The sequence below is a fragment of the Leptonychotes weddellii genome, chromosome 16, assembly GCF_054177405.1.
Source record: "Leptonychotes weddellii isolate Sample4059 chromosome 16, ASM5417740v2, whole genome shotgun sequence".
NCBI classification, from domain to species: domain Eukaryota; kingdom Metazoa; phylum Chordata; class Mammalia; order Carnivora; family Phocidae; genus Leptonychotes; species Leptonychotes weddellii.
The window spans coordinates 40291188-40306949 of record NC_138384.1 but is presented as its reverse complement, the minus strand read 5'-3'; the positions used below and the strand labels follow the sequence as shown (position 1 = coordinate 40306949).

The following is a 15762-nucleotide window of genomic DNA, read 5'->3' as shown; positions in this document are numbered from 1 at the left end:
CTGGCGGGAATGACGCGGGCTGGGACTGTAGACTCAGTGGGCGGGGAAAAGGAGGGAGGAGCCAGGGAGGACTGAGGAAAAGCTGATTGGGTGCTGGCGGGGGCGGGGCTTGTATAGAACTATGAAGCCACCCTGAGAGCCTGTGGGGAGGGGGAACTGAGCGAGTGGGCGGGGCCAAGGCAGGAGGAGCCCGAAGGCTGTGGTAGGAGAGGGTGGGGCCATGATGGCACGAGCCCGGGGCGGGGCCAGGGAGAAGCCGAGTAGATTGAGGGGCTGAAGGGCGGGCTGGGGGCGGGGCCGAATGGGGCCGAGGAGAAGCTGAGTGGGTGGGCAGGGCTGAGTGACGCGGTCGTGGGGTGGGGCCAGGAATGCCGGCGGCTGGGAGGCGGGGCCAGGGTCGAAGAAACCGGGCGTGGAGCGCCGGAGGGAGGAGCTGGTGGGCGGGGCAAACAGGGTGGCGGCGGGCAGTTCTCTGGGCAGGCGGCAGGTGAATCCGTCGTCTTCAACCCTGTTGTATCCCACAGAGGGCTTCAGAGGCTGGGAGGTAGAGCACGGCGGGAACGGCTGGGCTGTGGAAAAGAACCTAACACTGGTGCCGGGGGCTCCTTCCCAGACCTGCTTCGTGACTTCTTTCCAGTGAGTGGCCCTTGATCCCTGGAGCAAGGGCCCCGAGGAGGGAGAGAAACCCTACCCCTCTGTCCTCATTCTCACCCTCACTCACCTTCACCCTCTCCTTTCCTCATTCATTTATTCAGTCAGTCAAATAGTTGTCAAATATTTGTTGAGGGCCTGCCAGGTGCCAGGCACTGTTTTATATGCCAGAGATACAGGGAAAATTCAGAAATGGGGAATTCAGAAAGGGGGCGAGGGAGACATGAAACACATAAACAGTAAAATAATGATGACAACAAAACAACAAACCTTTAGAGGACTTAGTCGATTCCAGCTGCTTTACATATAATTCTTTGAATCCTGGCAACAACCCTGTGACATGGATAGCATTATCTCCACTTGATAATAGGAAACAGGCACAAAGGGTAGCCAACACCTAATAAATGGTGAAGCTGGGATTTGAACCCAGGTAATCTGGCTCCAGAGCTTCTGAGTCTACAGAGACATCAGAACAGCTGACTGACTGATTCTCTTTATTCTCACACCCCATCCCCATTGTCCTCGCTCCCTCCCCCCATGTTCAACCATTCTCCTGTGGCATTACCCAACTTTCTAGTAGTTGCCAGTATATTAGGGGTGAAGTGATGTCTCACTGATGTTTTGATTTGCATGTTTCGATTTACTAATAATTAAACATCTCTTCGTGTGCTTGTTAGCTTTTTGGATTCCCTCTTTTGGAAATTGCCCATTCATATTTTCTGTTAGGGTTGATATCTCATTCTTGTTGATATACAAGAATTCCTTGTGTATTTTAGATGTTAGCCCCATGTCCATCCTGGACACTGGGAATCTCCCACTCTACCATCTGTATTAACTGTGACCATGGTGTTCTTTGTCGTTATTTTCATATGATCAAATTCTTCTCTTTTTCGCTTTAGAGTCTGTTTTTGAAATTCTGCATGAAAAATCCTTCCCTACCCTTAGATCCTAACAGTATTCTCTCATAATCACTTCCAGTAACTTCACAGTTTTATCCTTCTAGATCTTTAGATGGCATATTCAAATCAGGGGAGAAGGACTGTTTACAAAGGTGTAGGCAGACCACAAGGGATACTCCATGAACCCCAGGCTAGTAACAGTGAGGGAAAGGGTCATGTCCAGCCCGAGACCTGACAAGGGTAAGGGGAGGAAGCAGTTCCTGAGCCATAAGACAGGGAAGGCTGTGAGAAGAGGGCCCCGTGAAGCTGTGCCCTTTCATGGAGAGACACGGCAGTCCCACGCTGATCCCTTGGGAGGGAGCCGGGAGGCTAAATAACCCGATTTTACTCTCCTCTCGCCCTTCCTTCTCCTGCTAGCGCTTCCCATTGGCTAACCCAGCAAGAAGGGGAGAGTAAGGGAGACCTGTCCATACAGGCAGTACAACCTTAGCCCTTGGGCTTCCACACTTTATTTAGGAGGCTCCAGAATTCCCTGCCCAGTGTGGGCCTCCATTTGTACTCGTGTTCCAGTCTCCACAAATATTAGGGACATACAGGTCAGCCTCCTGGAGCCCAGAGCCTGGTGGAGGATGGTGGAGAGGAGGGGAGAGGCCAGTGGGCATGCCCAGCCCATCCTACATCTTGTCCAGGAGAGCAAACCCCGAGGGGCTGCTTCAGACAGGGTTGTCAGGGGAGGCTTCTTGGAGGAGGTGATTTCTGGGCTGTGGCTTTCTTCATCCCTACACCATCTCCCCTTCCCAGATGGTGCTTCAAGAGGCAGCTTGTAGACTTGGTGATGGAAGGAGTGTGGCAGGAGCTGCTGGACAGTGCCCAGATCGAGATCTGTGTGGCCGACTGGTGAGTCAAGAATGGCAACCCACCCTGAGTGCCATCGGGGCTGGCAGCCGTGCTGCACGAGGGTTCCTCTGTGCCCCCCATCAGCCCCCTGGTCTGGCCGCGGCTACTGTGTGCCCTTCACGGTGAGGCTGAGTGGGGAGGGGATACTCTCACAGTTGCAGAGGCTGGGAGGGGCAGAGCTTTGACGAGCTCAGCGCCCCCCCTTGCACCCTTCCCTGTCCCCTTTCAGCAGGCCCCGGGGTTGTTGACATGGGGGCCATTGACTGGCTTGGTCTGAAACGAGGTACCCCATCTCATGAACTCCACCCTCATCGCCAGTCAGCATGGACCCTAAGGGCTTGTGGACACCCAAGTCCTCAGGAAGGTTCGGAGCACTGCGCCCTGAGAACTGAGACTCAGAGGGGACAGAGTTGGCCCTGGTTCCAGAGCACCCCAGTTCCTTCACAAAGCATTCGGGCTCCTCCTTCCAGGTCTTGCTCCCCCAAACAAAGTCCAGGTTCTTCCCTGGGGCTCTGGCTCCTCCCCAGAAAGACCCAGGCTCCTCCTCTCCCAGGTTGTGGTTCCTCCCCAGACACCATCCTCCTCCCCCTCCACGCACACTCATCCAAGGCAAAGCCTCTAGAATCCACCCCAGGAGCACCCAGGCTCCTCCCCGCAAATTCCCAGGGCCTGACTTCTCCATATGCAACGTGGGGTGTGCGACCCTCATCAAAGTGCAGGGAGGCGTAGCCCTCAGCCTGGTGACCGGGCGGGAGGCGGGGGCATCAAGGCTCACCACCACCTGGCAGGTGGGGTGCCCGAGAGAACTGTGGCTGCATCTACCGGCTCCGGGTCCGCCTCCTGGATGTGTACGAAAACGAAGTGGTCAAGTTCTCGGCCTCACCCAACCCGGTCCTTCAGTGGACGGAGAGAGGCTGCCGACAGGTGGGTCCAGACTGCCTTCCAGACCACCCCACCTCCCACCTGCTCAGATACCCTTCTCAGCCTTCATCACGGCTGGAAGTCTCTAACAGTAACAGCCAACAACCACCGAACCCTTACTTCCGCCCGGGTACTCTTCCCAGAGTTTTGCCAACTAATTCATTAGCAGAGCCCCTACTGTGTGCTGGGCACTGCTCTAGGTGCTTGGGAGGCACTGCTAAATCAAAGTCCTTGCCTCTATCCTCATTCTAGAGTCGAGGAAACTGAGGCATGCAAGGTTGTGACTGGCCCCAAGTCACGCTAAAGCACGCAGGGCTCCCTTCACACCCAGGCCGGCTCCCAAGCCTGTGCTGAGTTATCGCACCTATTATCAAAGTAACCTTTGTGGGCACCTGCGTGGCTCAGTCGGTTAAGTGTCTGACTTGATTGCAGCTTGGGTCACGAGGTCGGGGTCATGCGATTGAGCCTGGTGTCAGAGCCTGCTTATGATTCTCTCTCTCCCTCTGCCCCCCTCCCCCTCCAGCTTGGGCGCACTCTCTAAAAATTAATAATAACAATAATTAAAAAAATCAAACCCTTGAGGTGGCCTTGTTTCCTCTTCTGATCTCCTCCTCCCCCCACCCAACACACATCCAGAAAGATCCCATTTAAAAGTGAGTCAGATCACAAGTCTCCCCGCTTGTAAACCTCCTAGGGCTACATCTCAGAGGAAAAGCCAAAGTTTTATCATGCAGCTATAAAAAGGGATGAAGTATGGACCCATGCTACAACATGGATGAACCCTGGCAATGGGATGCTAAGTGAAAAGAGGCCAGGCACAAAAGGCCACACACTGTAGGGCTGCATGTATAGGAAATGTCCCAAAGAAGCAAAGACATACAGAGAGAAAGCAGAGAGATGAGTGGTTGCCAAGGCTAGGGGGAGGGAGGAATTGGAAGTGACAGCTAATGGATATGAGGCTTTTTTCTGGGCTGATGGAAATGTTCCAGAATTAGTTGGTCATAGTTGCATAATATTGTGAATATACTAAAAACCACAAAATTGTAGTTTTAAATGGTGCATTGTGTTAGGTGAATATTATCTCAATTAAAAAAAATTTTGCAAAGGATAAGAAAAGGCAGAAGCCAGAGTCCTTCCATGGCCCACAAGGCCCCACATGATCTGCCCTTTACCTCCCTGACACCACCTCCTATTCTCCTCTCTGCTCCAGGACACTTCTACCTCAGGGCCTTTGTGCTGACTGTTCCTCTATTTTTTTTTTTTAAGGGAGAAATTTTTTTTTTTTTTGAAGATTTATTTATTTGTCAGAGAGAGCACAAGCAGGGGGAGCGGCAGGCAGAGGGAGAAGCAGGCTGTCCGCTGAGCAGGGAGCCCGATGCAGGGCTCGATCCCAGGACCCTAGGATCATGACCTGAGCCGAAGGCAGATGCTTATCTGACTGAGCCACCCAGGTGCCCCAAGCCTGTTCCTCTGTTTGGAAGACTCTTTGTCCGGATCCCCACATGACTCCCTCCCCTCCTTCAGGTCTCTGCTCGTGTTGTCTTAGTGGTGCCTTTGCTCACTCACTGTCCAGCCCCACCCCCCTGCCCCGTACCCCCAGTTGTCTTCAGTGTCTGAGTCCCCTACGAGACCATCAGCTTCACCTGGGCAGGGCCTTTTTGCTTTCTTCACTGCTGTATCCCCAGCCCCTAGAGCAGGGCCTGGGACCCTGCTGGTCCTTGGGGAGTGCCTGTTGAGGAAGGGGAGGAAGGGAAGGGCCCACAGGTCCTCACCCTCCCGCTCTCCTTCCCCATGCAGGTGTCTCATGTCTTCACCAACTTCGGCAAGGGCATCCGCTACGTGTCTTTTGAGCAGTATGGGAGGGACACGCGTTCCTGGGTGGGCCACTATGGCGCCCTCGTGACCCACTCCAGTGTGAGGGTCAGGATCCGCCTATCCTAGCCGACCAGGCTGATCCAGCCTTCCAGAATATACTGCCATTTGCCGGACATCATCATCAGTCAAGGGCAGCTTTGCAGCTGGGAGTCGGGTACCTGTGGACAGTGGGGGTCCCACGTGGCCCATTCCCGGTGGCCCTCCGGTGAACCCTACTTGCTGCTGCTTCAGCATGGTGGCCCACATGCTGTGCAAGAAACCAGGGATCCAACCAGGCTGCTCACAACTTCCCCAGCTTCCTGGGGTGCAGGAAGTTACTCAAGAGTAATTCAGATGTTTACTTTGCTTGCAAATTGTTTTCTTACACGAGTGGATGTTAATTGGTGGACTGAGTCAAAAAACAAAGGCCAAACCAGGATTTGTAACAGTGGGGGACAGTGACTCCTGTCTGCATATTTGTGGGGTAAGCCGACTGCCCAGCAGGGAGCAGAGGTTAGGCGGGGCAGTCTGTCCTTGAGGTCACCAACAGGGGCATCAAAGGGAACCCTTTCTGTAGTCTTGGGGGTCTCTGGGATTCAGATGTGAGGCTTATGTGACCTCCTCCAGCACCACTCATCAGCACCTGCCCTTTGAGCCTGGCTGGTGCCATTCCTTCCAGAACTCCTGAGATCCTGCTGATCCCCCAAACCATGACCCCCCCCCTCCTGCCTCTACGCCAGGGGCAGGTCCCCTCCCGCTGGGCAAGACTCCTTTTCTCCACTCTCTTGCATTCAGACTCCAAGAGCAAGGCGTGCCACAGGGGAAAGGGCTCATGCCTGCCTCCCTAGTGTCTGTGCTATTTCCCCACCTGGGCACAGCCAACAAACTGGCTCAATAAAATTGGTGCTAAATGTGAACAATGGGGGACTTTTGTCTGTAATCAATGCACTGTCTGCCCCCAGCCCTAATCCTAAAAGGCCTATGGGAGGTTTCCAATCGTGAGAACTTCAGGAGGTGTGCTAAGCTCCATGCAGGAAACGGAGGGCAGACAGTTATTTATTCGGTCCAGGAGGAAACAAGTTCAGAGTTTCAATGACCCGCTCAAGGTCACCTGGCCAGTAAGCAGGGAAGGCAGGACTTGCACAGAGCCCAGTGATGGAAGGACAGCTCCCAGTGGCCACGCATGTGATCAGGTGAGGTCAGTATTACTCTCGGTGCCATTTCCCGAGGGAGGAAACTGAGGCCCAGAGGGGGAAACACAAATATTCAAAGTCAGAGAACAAAGAGGGAGAGCCAGGATTCGGACCCAGGTGTGTGAGAGTCTGGAAATAACCTAGAGGAGCAGCTCCCAGGCAGGCAGCAGCGCATGCCCTCCGAGCCTTTCAACACCGCTTCCACAGATGAGGAAGCTTGACAGCCGAGCTGTCCTTGCCCAGATCCTGGGCCTGCGGGAAAGGGAAATGGGCCTCGGTGCTGCCTACCTGACTCCAGAGCTTCCCACGGAGTAGCCACCTGCAGGTGTTCTGCACTTAGAGCATCGAATTTCATCTTCACCAACCCAACAAGGAGGATACTGTGAGTGGAGCTGTTTTCTGGAGGAAACCAAGGCCCATCGGGAATCTCTATGGCTAATACCACGCGGTGGGCAAATACCATGCAGGAGGGTTCACACGACAACCGTCAGGGGCGGAGGGGTCTGTGTGTTTATTGCAACCCCTTCCCAGCAGATGGCAGTACAGGGCCCTATCCCAGCAGAAGGGGTTCCCCCGCCCCCTGAGCCCATGCTCTATACACGAAAGGCAAGGGTGTGCACAGAGGGGTGCTTTTACTAATCCACACCCAGAACCCCTGTGGGCAAGTAGTGTTCCAGCTGGAAGAGGCGAAGCCAGGATTTGCACCCAGGACCAGGTGCTTCCAGAGCTGGAAGAACTTCCCAAGGATACTGCGGGCACCCACAGAGGAAGGTTCTTATTCTGGGTGAACCCCAGCCTGCCAAGGTGGCCCTGGCGGTCACTTCTTCTTCTGCACGTGGCCGCAGTCATACTTGCCACGCACAACAGTGAGCTTCACGCCAGGCAGGTCCTGAGTGCGGCCGCCCTGCACCAACACAACATGATGCTCCTGCAGGCTGTGGCCCTCTCCGGGGATGAAGCACACGGCCTCTCGGCCATTGCTGAGCCGCACGCGGCAGCACTTGCGGTTGGCCGAGTTGGGTTTCTTGGGCTTTCGGATGAACGTGCGCAACACTACGCCCTTCAGCTGCGGCCGGCCGGCCGTGGGGCCCAGAGGTGGGGGCGGCCGCTTCAGGAGCCCTCGGCGGTGCATCTGGTTCAGGGTGGCCATGGGGCGGCTGGTCCGGAGCTGGGAGGCCAGGGCTAGGCCTGGAAACACACAACCGGGAGGGGGGGTGTTATCCCAGTGAACGGGTAAGAGTTCTAGGCATGGTTCCAAGCATGTATTTGTTTCCGTCTGGGGGCAGTCACAAATAAGAGTAATAACATCTACTGGGCAACCATCACCTGTCAGGTTCTATTTTAAACATTTAATGTGAATTAGCTCCTTTTATTGTGCAAGGAAGGTAGCGACTTTAATGCTGTTTAAAAATAATAAAAGCGATCAGATTCACATCGTGTCCTGGACTGTTCTATGCACTGTACCTACGTGAACTCATGCCATCTCCACAGCAACCCAATGGGGTGTTTCAGGGAGGTGTCCCTCCTCCTGCCCGTCATACCCACTTCCAACCCCCATAAGCAAATGATGTCAGCCGAACTTTGATACAGACCCTTTCCTCCCTCCTCCACTGCATCCACTCTGGCCCTGTCCAGCCTCGCCTATTGAGCCCTACTTCTCCCCCCTCCTACAGTCTGGTCCCCACATGCAGCCAGAGGGAGCCTGTGGACAGCTGGGTCAGATCATGCCCCACCCTGCTCAGAGCCCTCCCTCCTGCAGTGCCATCTCACTCAGGACAAAGCCAAAGTCCTTTCTGTGGCCCATGAAGCCCCAGGTGATCTGCCCCCATTACTTCCCTGACCTCATCTCCCTACTTGCCTCCTTACTCATCCTGCTCCAGCACCAACAGAACCAACACACCAACAGAAAAGGGAGCAGTGTGGCTGCAGTGGACTAAGAAGAAAGACAGGTAGGGGAGGGAATATATTTCCAAGGCAAACTGATGATTTGTTCATGGATAGGACGTAAGAAGATGCCACCATAACCGGATTCTCTTCAGCAAACATTCACTGAGCACCTACTGTCTTGGCCCCAATAATGGAGGCACAATGGTGACAGAGACAGCCCTGGGCATACCCTCTTGGAGCTCCCAGTTCAGGGCTTTAGGTTCACCCTTTTCCTGTCACTAGCACGGATGACCTTTTACACCCAAACTTTACACTCTCTCCCTATCCAGGGCAGGTCCTGGCCCTACTATCCATTTCCATGTCTCCTTATGTGTCAAGTTACAGTAGAATCCTCAAAGGGGGTGAGACATTGCTAGAAGCCTTTTCCTAGTGGTATGCCCTTGAGCAAGACTCTGCTTCTCAGTGCCTCGGTGTCCTCACTGTATCAGAAGCACCAGAATCACACCTCCTCGAGTACGGTGTATGAGAGGCTACGGTGAGAGATGCATGTCAAACTAGCCCAGAGTTCCCGGGCAGGTCGCAAGCCTGTCATGTGATCCTTGGTGAGTGGCAACCAGAAAGTGCTTAATAAAAGTTTGCAGAGTGACTGGCCATGAGAAGCATCTGATGTCTGCCGAGCCCATAAGGACATAAGCAAAGCATCCCTCTCCGTGCCTGGCACACACCAGGATCTTGAAAAATATCAGCTGAATGAATGAGTTAAACCCTTTGCTTGGATGTCTCACCCAGGGGAGGTTATTTAATAAGTATTTGCTGAAGAAATCAATAATTGACCCAAACTCCTGGTACCCACCTGACGACCTATAGTCGCCCCCAACGCAATGACTTCCCACCTCTTGCCCTTGCGGCCCGAGCTCCGCTAAAACCTACCATGCATCCGTGCATCCCTAATTTAAAACCCCGATTTCCCCCCGGGGCTGCGGCAGAGGCACCCAAGTCCCAGAGGGGATAACCCTCGTCCTGCTGCGTCTCTGCAGCTCAAGCCCCCAACTTACCAGAGCTTAGGGACGTGTTCAGGCCACGGAGAAAGCCGGACCAGGACATCCCGCTGCCAGCAGGGTCCCTGTGTTAGGGGATGAGAGAATCAGGAAGGAAGAGGGAAAAGTGGCCGTAGCCGGGGAAGGGCCCCAATTCTCCCCATCCTGTCCTCAGAGCCTTCGGATTAAACCCAAGGAATTTCCTGACGGTCGAACCACAACCCCTCACGCTGCTGACAGAAATTCCCTCCTTAAATTTAGTTTCGCTCTGAGTAGGCTCTCGGGCACCCAGCAACCTCTCCCGCCCACCCGCCGCCCCTCCCCCCGCACACAGGAGGAGAAGGGAAACTGAGGAGAAGGCCGGGGAGATTTGGAGAACCCGAGCATCCCATCTACTTCAACCGACCCTAGCTGGGTCCGCAGGCACGCTGAACAGGCTTCTAGCCACTTCCGGAGGCCATCCCAGCCGGGATTGGCTGGACCTGCCTCTCGTGTGCACTGAAGGGGCGGGACACAAGCGACGATTGGTCAACGACAGAGTCAATCTCAGTCAATTTTTCTCGTCGGACTCTATTTGAGGCACGAGAGGCGCTCACCCGGTCCAGGGTCTGATTGGCAGGGCGGCTGCTTTGCAATTGGTCTAAACGCGGAGTGGGCGGGACAAAGGGTGCGTGGCTCCTTGTCTCCTGTCCAAGATGGCTGCGTCCGTGGCGCGGCGCTTGTGGCCTTTGGTGGCTGCTCGGGGTCTTTGGCCCCGGAGAGGCTGTGCCTGCAGCCATAGCCCAAGGAGAACTTTTGCCACGGAGAGACAAGGCCGGAACCTCCTGTACGAGCACGCGCGCGAGGGCTACAGCGCTCTCCCTCAGCTGGACATGGAGTCGCTCTGCGCATGCCCGGAAGAGGCCGCGCGCGCCCTACGGCTCCGCAAGGGGGAGCTGCGGCCGGAAGACCTGCCCGCGATCGTGAGTGCGCTTGCGTGGGCCATCAGCTGCGGGGCCGAACTGGGCTTGCAAGATACTCTCCAGCAGGGGGCGAATCAATTACGGGAATTTTCGTTCCTCCCCAAGTTTAGCCAACCTGGTGTGCTTGGCACGCATACGTGTGCCAGTTATCCACGGAGTGCTAGGGCCCTACTATCTACACACCCATTATGCGTCGGTTTGAGTACCTGCTTTGCGCTTAGGAACTTACTACCTGCCCATGTCCTCTGGGCTCCAACCTCATGCCAGGCTTAAAACGACAAAAGAAAATGGGGGGAGGGGGCAGAACATGGGGGACAGGGATGTGAATCAGACGAGGATGGAGGGGTTTGCCTTTGGAGAGTAAGAGGTGGAGACCTGCCGCTGCCCCACAGCTAGCAGGGTAGATAGGGTTATCTAATGAATGAACGGTTCTACCGAACGGTTATTTAAGGAGCATCTACTATGTCCCAGGTGTTGAGAATAAGTTGGTAAGTAATACAATACTACATGCTAGGGATCGAGAACCAGAGTCACCATATTGCTAGACCTTGCTGAGGTGCTGAGGATGGTCCTGTTCTAAGTGCTCTGTACATATTTGCCTCGTTTCAGTTTCACATCCACCGTATGAGGTAGGTGCCATTATTGCCCCCATTTTATCAGAGGAGAAACTAAGGCTCAGAAAAACTAATTAAAAAGGGTGGCGGTTCCTCAAAAAGTTAAACATGGAATTACCCTATGATCCCGCAATCCCACTTCCGGGTATATGCCCCAAAGAACTGAAAGCAGGGACTTGAACAGGTATTTGTATACCGACGTTCATAGCAGCATTACTTACAGTAGCCAAAAGATGGAAGGAACCCCAGTGCCCGTAGATGGATGAATAGATAAACAAAATGCGGTATATACGTACAGGGGTTGGGGGGAGCAGGGAATGGGAAGATAACATTTAATGGGTGTAGAGTTTCAGTTTGGGAAGATAAAGGTCTGGACATGGACAGCGGGGATGGCTGCACAACAGTGTGAAGGTACTTAATGCCCCTGAACTGTACACTTAAAAATCGTTAAAGTGGCAAATTTTATGTGTACTTTACCAAGGCCTTTTATTTATTTTTTTTTAAGATTTTATTTATTTATTTAATTGACAGAGAGCGAGACAGCGTGAGAGGGAACACAAGCAGGAGGAGTGGGAGAGGGAGAAGCAGGCTTCCCGCTGAGCAGGGAGCCCGATGCGGGGCTCGATCCCAGGACCCTGGGACCATGACCCGAGCCGAAGGCAGACGCTTAACCAACTGAGCCACCTAGGCGCCCCTTTTTATTTATTTTTTAAAAAGATTTTATTAATTCATTAGAGCGAAAGAGAGAGAGAGCGTGTGTGAGTGCGCATGAGTGGGGAAGAGGGACGAGGGGCAGAGGGAGAGGGAGAAGCAGACTCCCTGCAGAACACAGAGCCTGACACAGGGCTCGATCCCAGGACCCTGCGAACATGACCTGAGCCAAAGTCAGACGCTTAACCGACTGAGCCACCCAGGCGCCCCTACCACAGCCTTTTAAAGTGCTGGTTTAGAGATCCTAAATTATTTACAACCTACTAATGGATCACATCCCAAAGCTTGAAAAACACACCTTTAGGGCGTGAAGCATGAAGAGAAGTATGGCATGTGGCTTTCTGGGCAATAACAAGGCATGTGAATTGTTCCTCGGAGCCCTGGGAAGCTATGGGTGCTTTCAGGCGGGAGAGCGCTTGTGTAAGAACTCTGGCTGGAGGAGGTGAGCCTGCAGGCTGGGAGGCTGGCACAGGGGTCCTCGCGAGAGAGGACAGGCTCTGGATGGGGGCAGGAGTCAGGGGATGGGAGGAGGACAGACTTGATGGATGTCCCTGAGGCAGAAGGGTCAGGACATGGTGCCTGGCCACAGGGCCGGGGTGGGGGATGGGAGTTCTTGGGGCTGTGCCTAAGGAGGAAGAGCAGATCTGGGGGGAGAGATGCCTGTCCTCAAGTCACTCTTGCACAGAGTGAGCATGAAGTGTCCAGGAGACATCCAGGGGGAGCCGCCTTGTGGCCTGCCCTCCCCTTCCCGCGTCCAGCCCCCAGGAGGGAGGACGGTGTTGTTTGCGCCATTTGGTCGAAGGGAGAACCACAGCCAGAGAGGTCCGAGGGGTTTGCCCAGGGATGTGGGCTCACAGAGGGACCTCACAGCCGTAGGGATGCCCATGAACGAGAGCCGAGCCTGCCATGTGGGAGGGCACAGGTTTGGCGTGGCAGCCCCAGAGGACGGCTGCCTCTCTCTTCTGTGAGACTCCGAGGTGATCGCTGGCGGGGCCTCAGCTCCATGCCCCTCGGCACCTGGGTCCTTTCACCTTCTTGCTCCGCATCCCTCAGGATGTTGTCCGGTTTGGCTCTCCTCCCAGTCCGTCATCCGGTCCAAGGGGACTGAGAGACAGAAAGTCCAACATGGGGGCTTATCTTTAAGGAGGTGACCCGAGTCACACTGCCACTTCTGCTCATGTCCACTGGTTGAACTTGGACACGGGAGTACACGCACCTGTGAGGGAGGCTGGGAAACGTGTCTTCATTCTGGGCAGCCACGGGCTTCACATCAGGGAGCGCTAGTGTGGGGTAGGGGGGGAAGGGAGGGGGACTGGCCACTGGGGTCCAGGTGGCCAGAGGCCGAGGCTGCAGGGAGAAGGGGCAGGACACAGTGGCCACTTCACGCCTTTCCCTCCCGTGTCCACCCCCAGATCTCCACATGGCAGGAGCTGAGGCAGCTGCGGGAGCAGATCCGGAGTCTGGAGGAGGAGAAGGAGGCTGTGTCTGAGGCAGTACGGGCCCTGCTGGTGAGCATGGGGGTCCCAGGTGGGTGGAGCTTCACCCTCTTGATTCGACTTCAGTTTCCCCTCTCGCAGTCCACGGTGGCTGGCGTAGTACCCACATCTCTTTGTATGATGCCGCCGGAGGTAGAAAACGGGACTTTTCTAGGGCTTGCGTGCCCTTTCTCAAGAGCGGGGAGACCTTTCCCGAAGCATCCAGCAGAGTCCCCTCATGCCTCTTGGGCCCAGACACCCCACACCCACACCTGTCATCAGCAGGAGGGACAGAGTTACTGCAGCGGGCTTAGGGATCCTTGAGAGGCAGCCCCCCGGCTCAGCCCACGCTCCCTGAACTACAGGCTGCGCAGGGAGGGTGAACTGAGTCAGGTGTCTGTGGGACTGGAGGATGGAGGGCAAATAGTCTTGGGTTGGACAGCCAATAGCATCTGCCACAGGGGGTGGAAAAGTCATCATAAAATCAACAGCAGACGTTTATATAAGCAGTCACTGTGTGCCAAGCATCGTTCTAGGTGCAGCCCTCACAACGCTGGGAGACAGGGACAGTCCAAACCCAACTTGCAACTGACGACACCGGGGCCCCAGGAGGTTGAAAATGTGCCTCCGCGTCACAGCCAGAAAGTTGGGGCAGGATTCGCACCCAGGCATTCAGGCTGCTTTCCACCACTCCGCTCGAAGGCCAGTTGCAAGGCTAGTGACATCTCCCGGTGACCCTACTACGGAAGTGCCAGGCCCCGGGTGACGTGCGTCACAGGCGGGCAGCCAGTGCAGACAACAGAAGTGATCACAGTTAGCGTTCAGTGAGTGCTAACCCATCTTTCCAGGGAAGCCATGCGCCAACCCTGCTGGGGAGCTCCTATGAGCCCATTTCACAGATGGGCATACTGAGGCTCGGAGAAGGGACGAGGTTTGCCCAAGGACGCACAGCTTGGAGGCACCCCACATTCAGACTCCAGTCTAGCCTGCTTTCTCCTCTGCTGCTCCAGATCGTAGAAGGTCACAAGTCCACAGACTTTACCTCTCCAAGTCTCGGTTTTGTCATTTACGAAATGGGGAGCACAGCGAGGCCCGCTTTATGGAGTAGGTTATGGAGAAATAGGACCCTGTGAGAGCCCTCTGTGGAGACAGGTAGCTCCTGGTCAACAGAGCTGCAGGTGTGATTACTGTCTGTTATCTTGCCTCCTCCCGGCTTTACTGAGAGAGAAACTGAGGCACAGAGGTCTGTCCGGCCAGGCATCTGCAGAGCAAGGAATTCAGAACCCCTTCCCCACCCCCACCCCACACCCCCTGGCCCTGTTTGACCTTTCACCCCTCCATTTTTCCCACCTCCCTGGCCCCAACTTCAGGAACCTAATCACCCTCTCCGTCTCTTCCACCAGGTAAACCAGGACAACGGTCAAGTGCAGCAGGTACTACAGGGGGTTGATGCCCATCCCTAGTGGGAGCGGGCAGGTCCCACATGAGTCCTGATTCCTACAATGTGACCAAAGACAACAAACAGGACTGTTGACCCAAGTGAATCTATTGATTCATGAGACAAAAGGCTGGCTCGGTCCTGGCTCCATATTTGGTTCCGCTTTCTTCTCATTCCCAGACCAACTTTCTCCCCTTAGGGAAAGGGGAGCCAGGATGGTGCGCAGAGGGGGCCACTTCCCTGACAGCTGCACCCGTAGTCCTGGGGCTTGGGTCATGTGCCTGTCTTTGAGCCTGTCACTGTGGCCAAGGCCATGGAATGTTCTGGTAGGCCAGGCCTGAGTCATGACCCTCTGGACATGCCACATGGTGGTGAGGTGAGGGGAGGGAATTTCCCAAAAGGAAATTCAGCATGAGAGTCCGCCACACAGGTTCTGCCAGCAAGGCTGGAGGTCAGACTGGTTTGAGGGACCCCTGCCCTTTCCTGGGCTGACCCCACCTGCCCCCGCCCCCAGGACCCCCAATATCAGAGCCTGCGGGCACATGGCCGGGAGATCCGCAAGCAGCTCATGGTCCTGTACCCCAAGGAGACCCAGCTCGAGGAGCAGTTCTTCCTGCAGGCGCTGAGGCTGCCCAACCGGACCCACCCGGACGTGGTGAGCACCGTGCTAGGCCCGGGGGGGCCCGGGGGGTCTGCCTGGGACCACCTCCCCTGTGACTCCCGCTGTCTCTCTGCAGCCCATCGGGGACGAGAGCCAGGCCCGAGTGCTGCACGTGGTCGGAGACAAGCCAGGTGGGCCATCCCCCAGGCTGGGGTGGGGACCCCCAGGGTCTGGGATGTAGCTGGACCCTGTAGAAGGCCTGTGCCCCTCCCCCAGCCTTCCGTCCTGTCTGTGTGTGCACGGCAGTCTGTCCCTGCCCCACTTTGGCCCCTGATTCCCTTGGGTTTTCCTCCCTGACTCTGGTCTGGCCCTGGCTCTCTGTCCCCCTCCAGCTTTCTCGCTTCTTCCTAATGTTCTCTTCCCTTTGCCCTCTCTCTCCTTTTCCACCTCTGCTTCCTGTGTCTCTCTCCATCTCTCTCCCCCTTTGCCAGGCCCGTCTCTGCCGCCACCCCATTCCCTTTCTCTCCCTGCCTCCCCCTCCCTTCCACTCCTCTCCTCCCCCTTCCCTTGGTCTCCCTCTCTGTCTTATTGCCACTCATTCCCGCCGGCTCTCTAATCCTCT

General features: G+C 55.5%; 3 protein-coding genes across 5 annotated transcripts in view; 2 read left to right on the top strand and 1 right to left on the bottom strand.

Moving 5' to 3' along the window:
* Window positions 1-6695, top strand: part of FBXO17 (F-box protein 17) — a 6998-nt gene extending 303 nt beyond the window's left edge. The window contains exons 2-5 of the mRNA XM_081807897.1: window positions 342-636; window positions 2352-2447; window positions 3236-3371; window positions 5166-6695. Coding sequence (XP_081664023.1) covers window positions 342-636; window positions 2352-2447; window positions 3236-3371; window positions 5166-5309 — 671 coding nt within the window. The 3' untranslated portion in view covers window positions 5310-6695. The remainder of the gene's footprint in view (window positions 1-341; window positions 637-2351; window positions 2448-3235; window positions 3372-5165) is intronic.
* A 207-nt stretch (window positions 6696-6902) lies between these two features.
* Window positions 6903-10052, bottom strand: MRPS12 (mitochondrial ribosomal protein S12). 3 transcript variants are annotated; one of them, XM_081806860.1, is made up of 3 exons: window positions 9936-10052; window positions 9358-9425; window positions 6903-7603 (listed from the first exon to the last, which is right to left on the bottom strand). In XM_081806860.1, exons 2-3 carry the CDS (start codon window positions 9404-9406, stop codon window positions 7233-7235), a joined length of 420 nt encoding a protein of 139 aa, XP_081662986.1. In that variant the 5' UTR covers window positions 9407-9425; window positions 9936-10052; the 3' UTR covers window positions 6903-7232. The 3 variants fall into 3 exon arrangements, with proteins under 3 accessions (XP_081662986.1, XP_006739454.1, XP_081662985.1); XM_006739391.3 differs by lacking the exon at window positions 9936-10052 and adding an exon at window positions 9746-9837; XM_081806859.1 differs by lacking the exon at window positions 9936-10052 and adding an exon at window positions 9670-9694.
* Window positions 10035-15762, top strand: part of SARS2 (seryl-tRNA synthetase 2, mitochondrial) — a 9305-nt gene continuing 3577 nt past the window's right edge. Inside the window, 5 exon segments of the mRNA XM_081806862.1 lie at window positions 10035-10301; window positions 13039-13134; window positions 14505-14534; window positions 15054-15194; window positions 15277-15401. Of these exon segments, the coding sequence (XP_081662988.1) occupies window positions 10035-10301; window positions 13039-13134; window positions 14505-14534; window positions 15054-15194; window positions 15277-15401 (659 nt within the window).

Coding starts and splice junctions, on each gene's coding strand:
- MRPS12 (XM_081806860.1), bottom strand. CDS start 9,406: ATGTCCTGGTCCGGCTTTCTCCGTGGCCTGAACACGTCCCTAAGCTCT. Junction 7,604..9,357: donor GAACACGTCCCTAAGCTCTG/GTAAGTTGGGGG, acceptor GTGTGTTTCCAG/GCCTAGCCCTGGCCTCCCAG.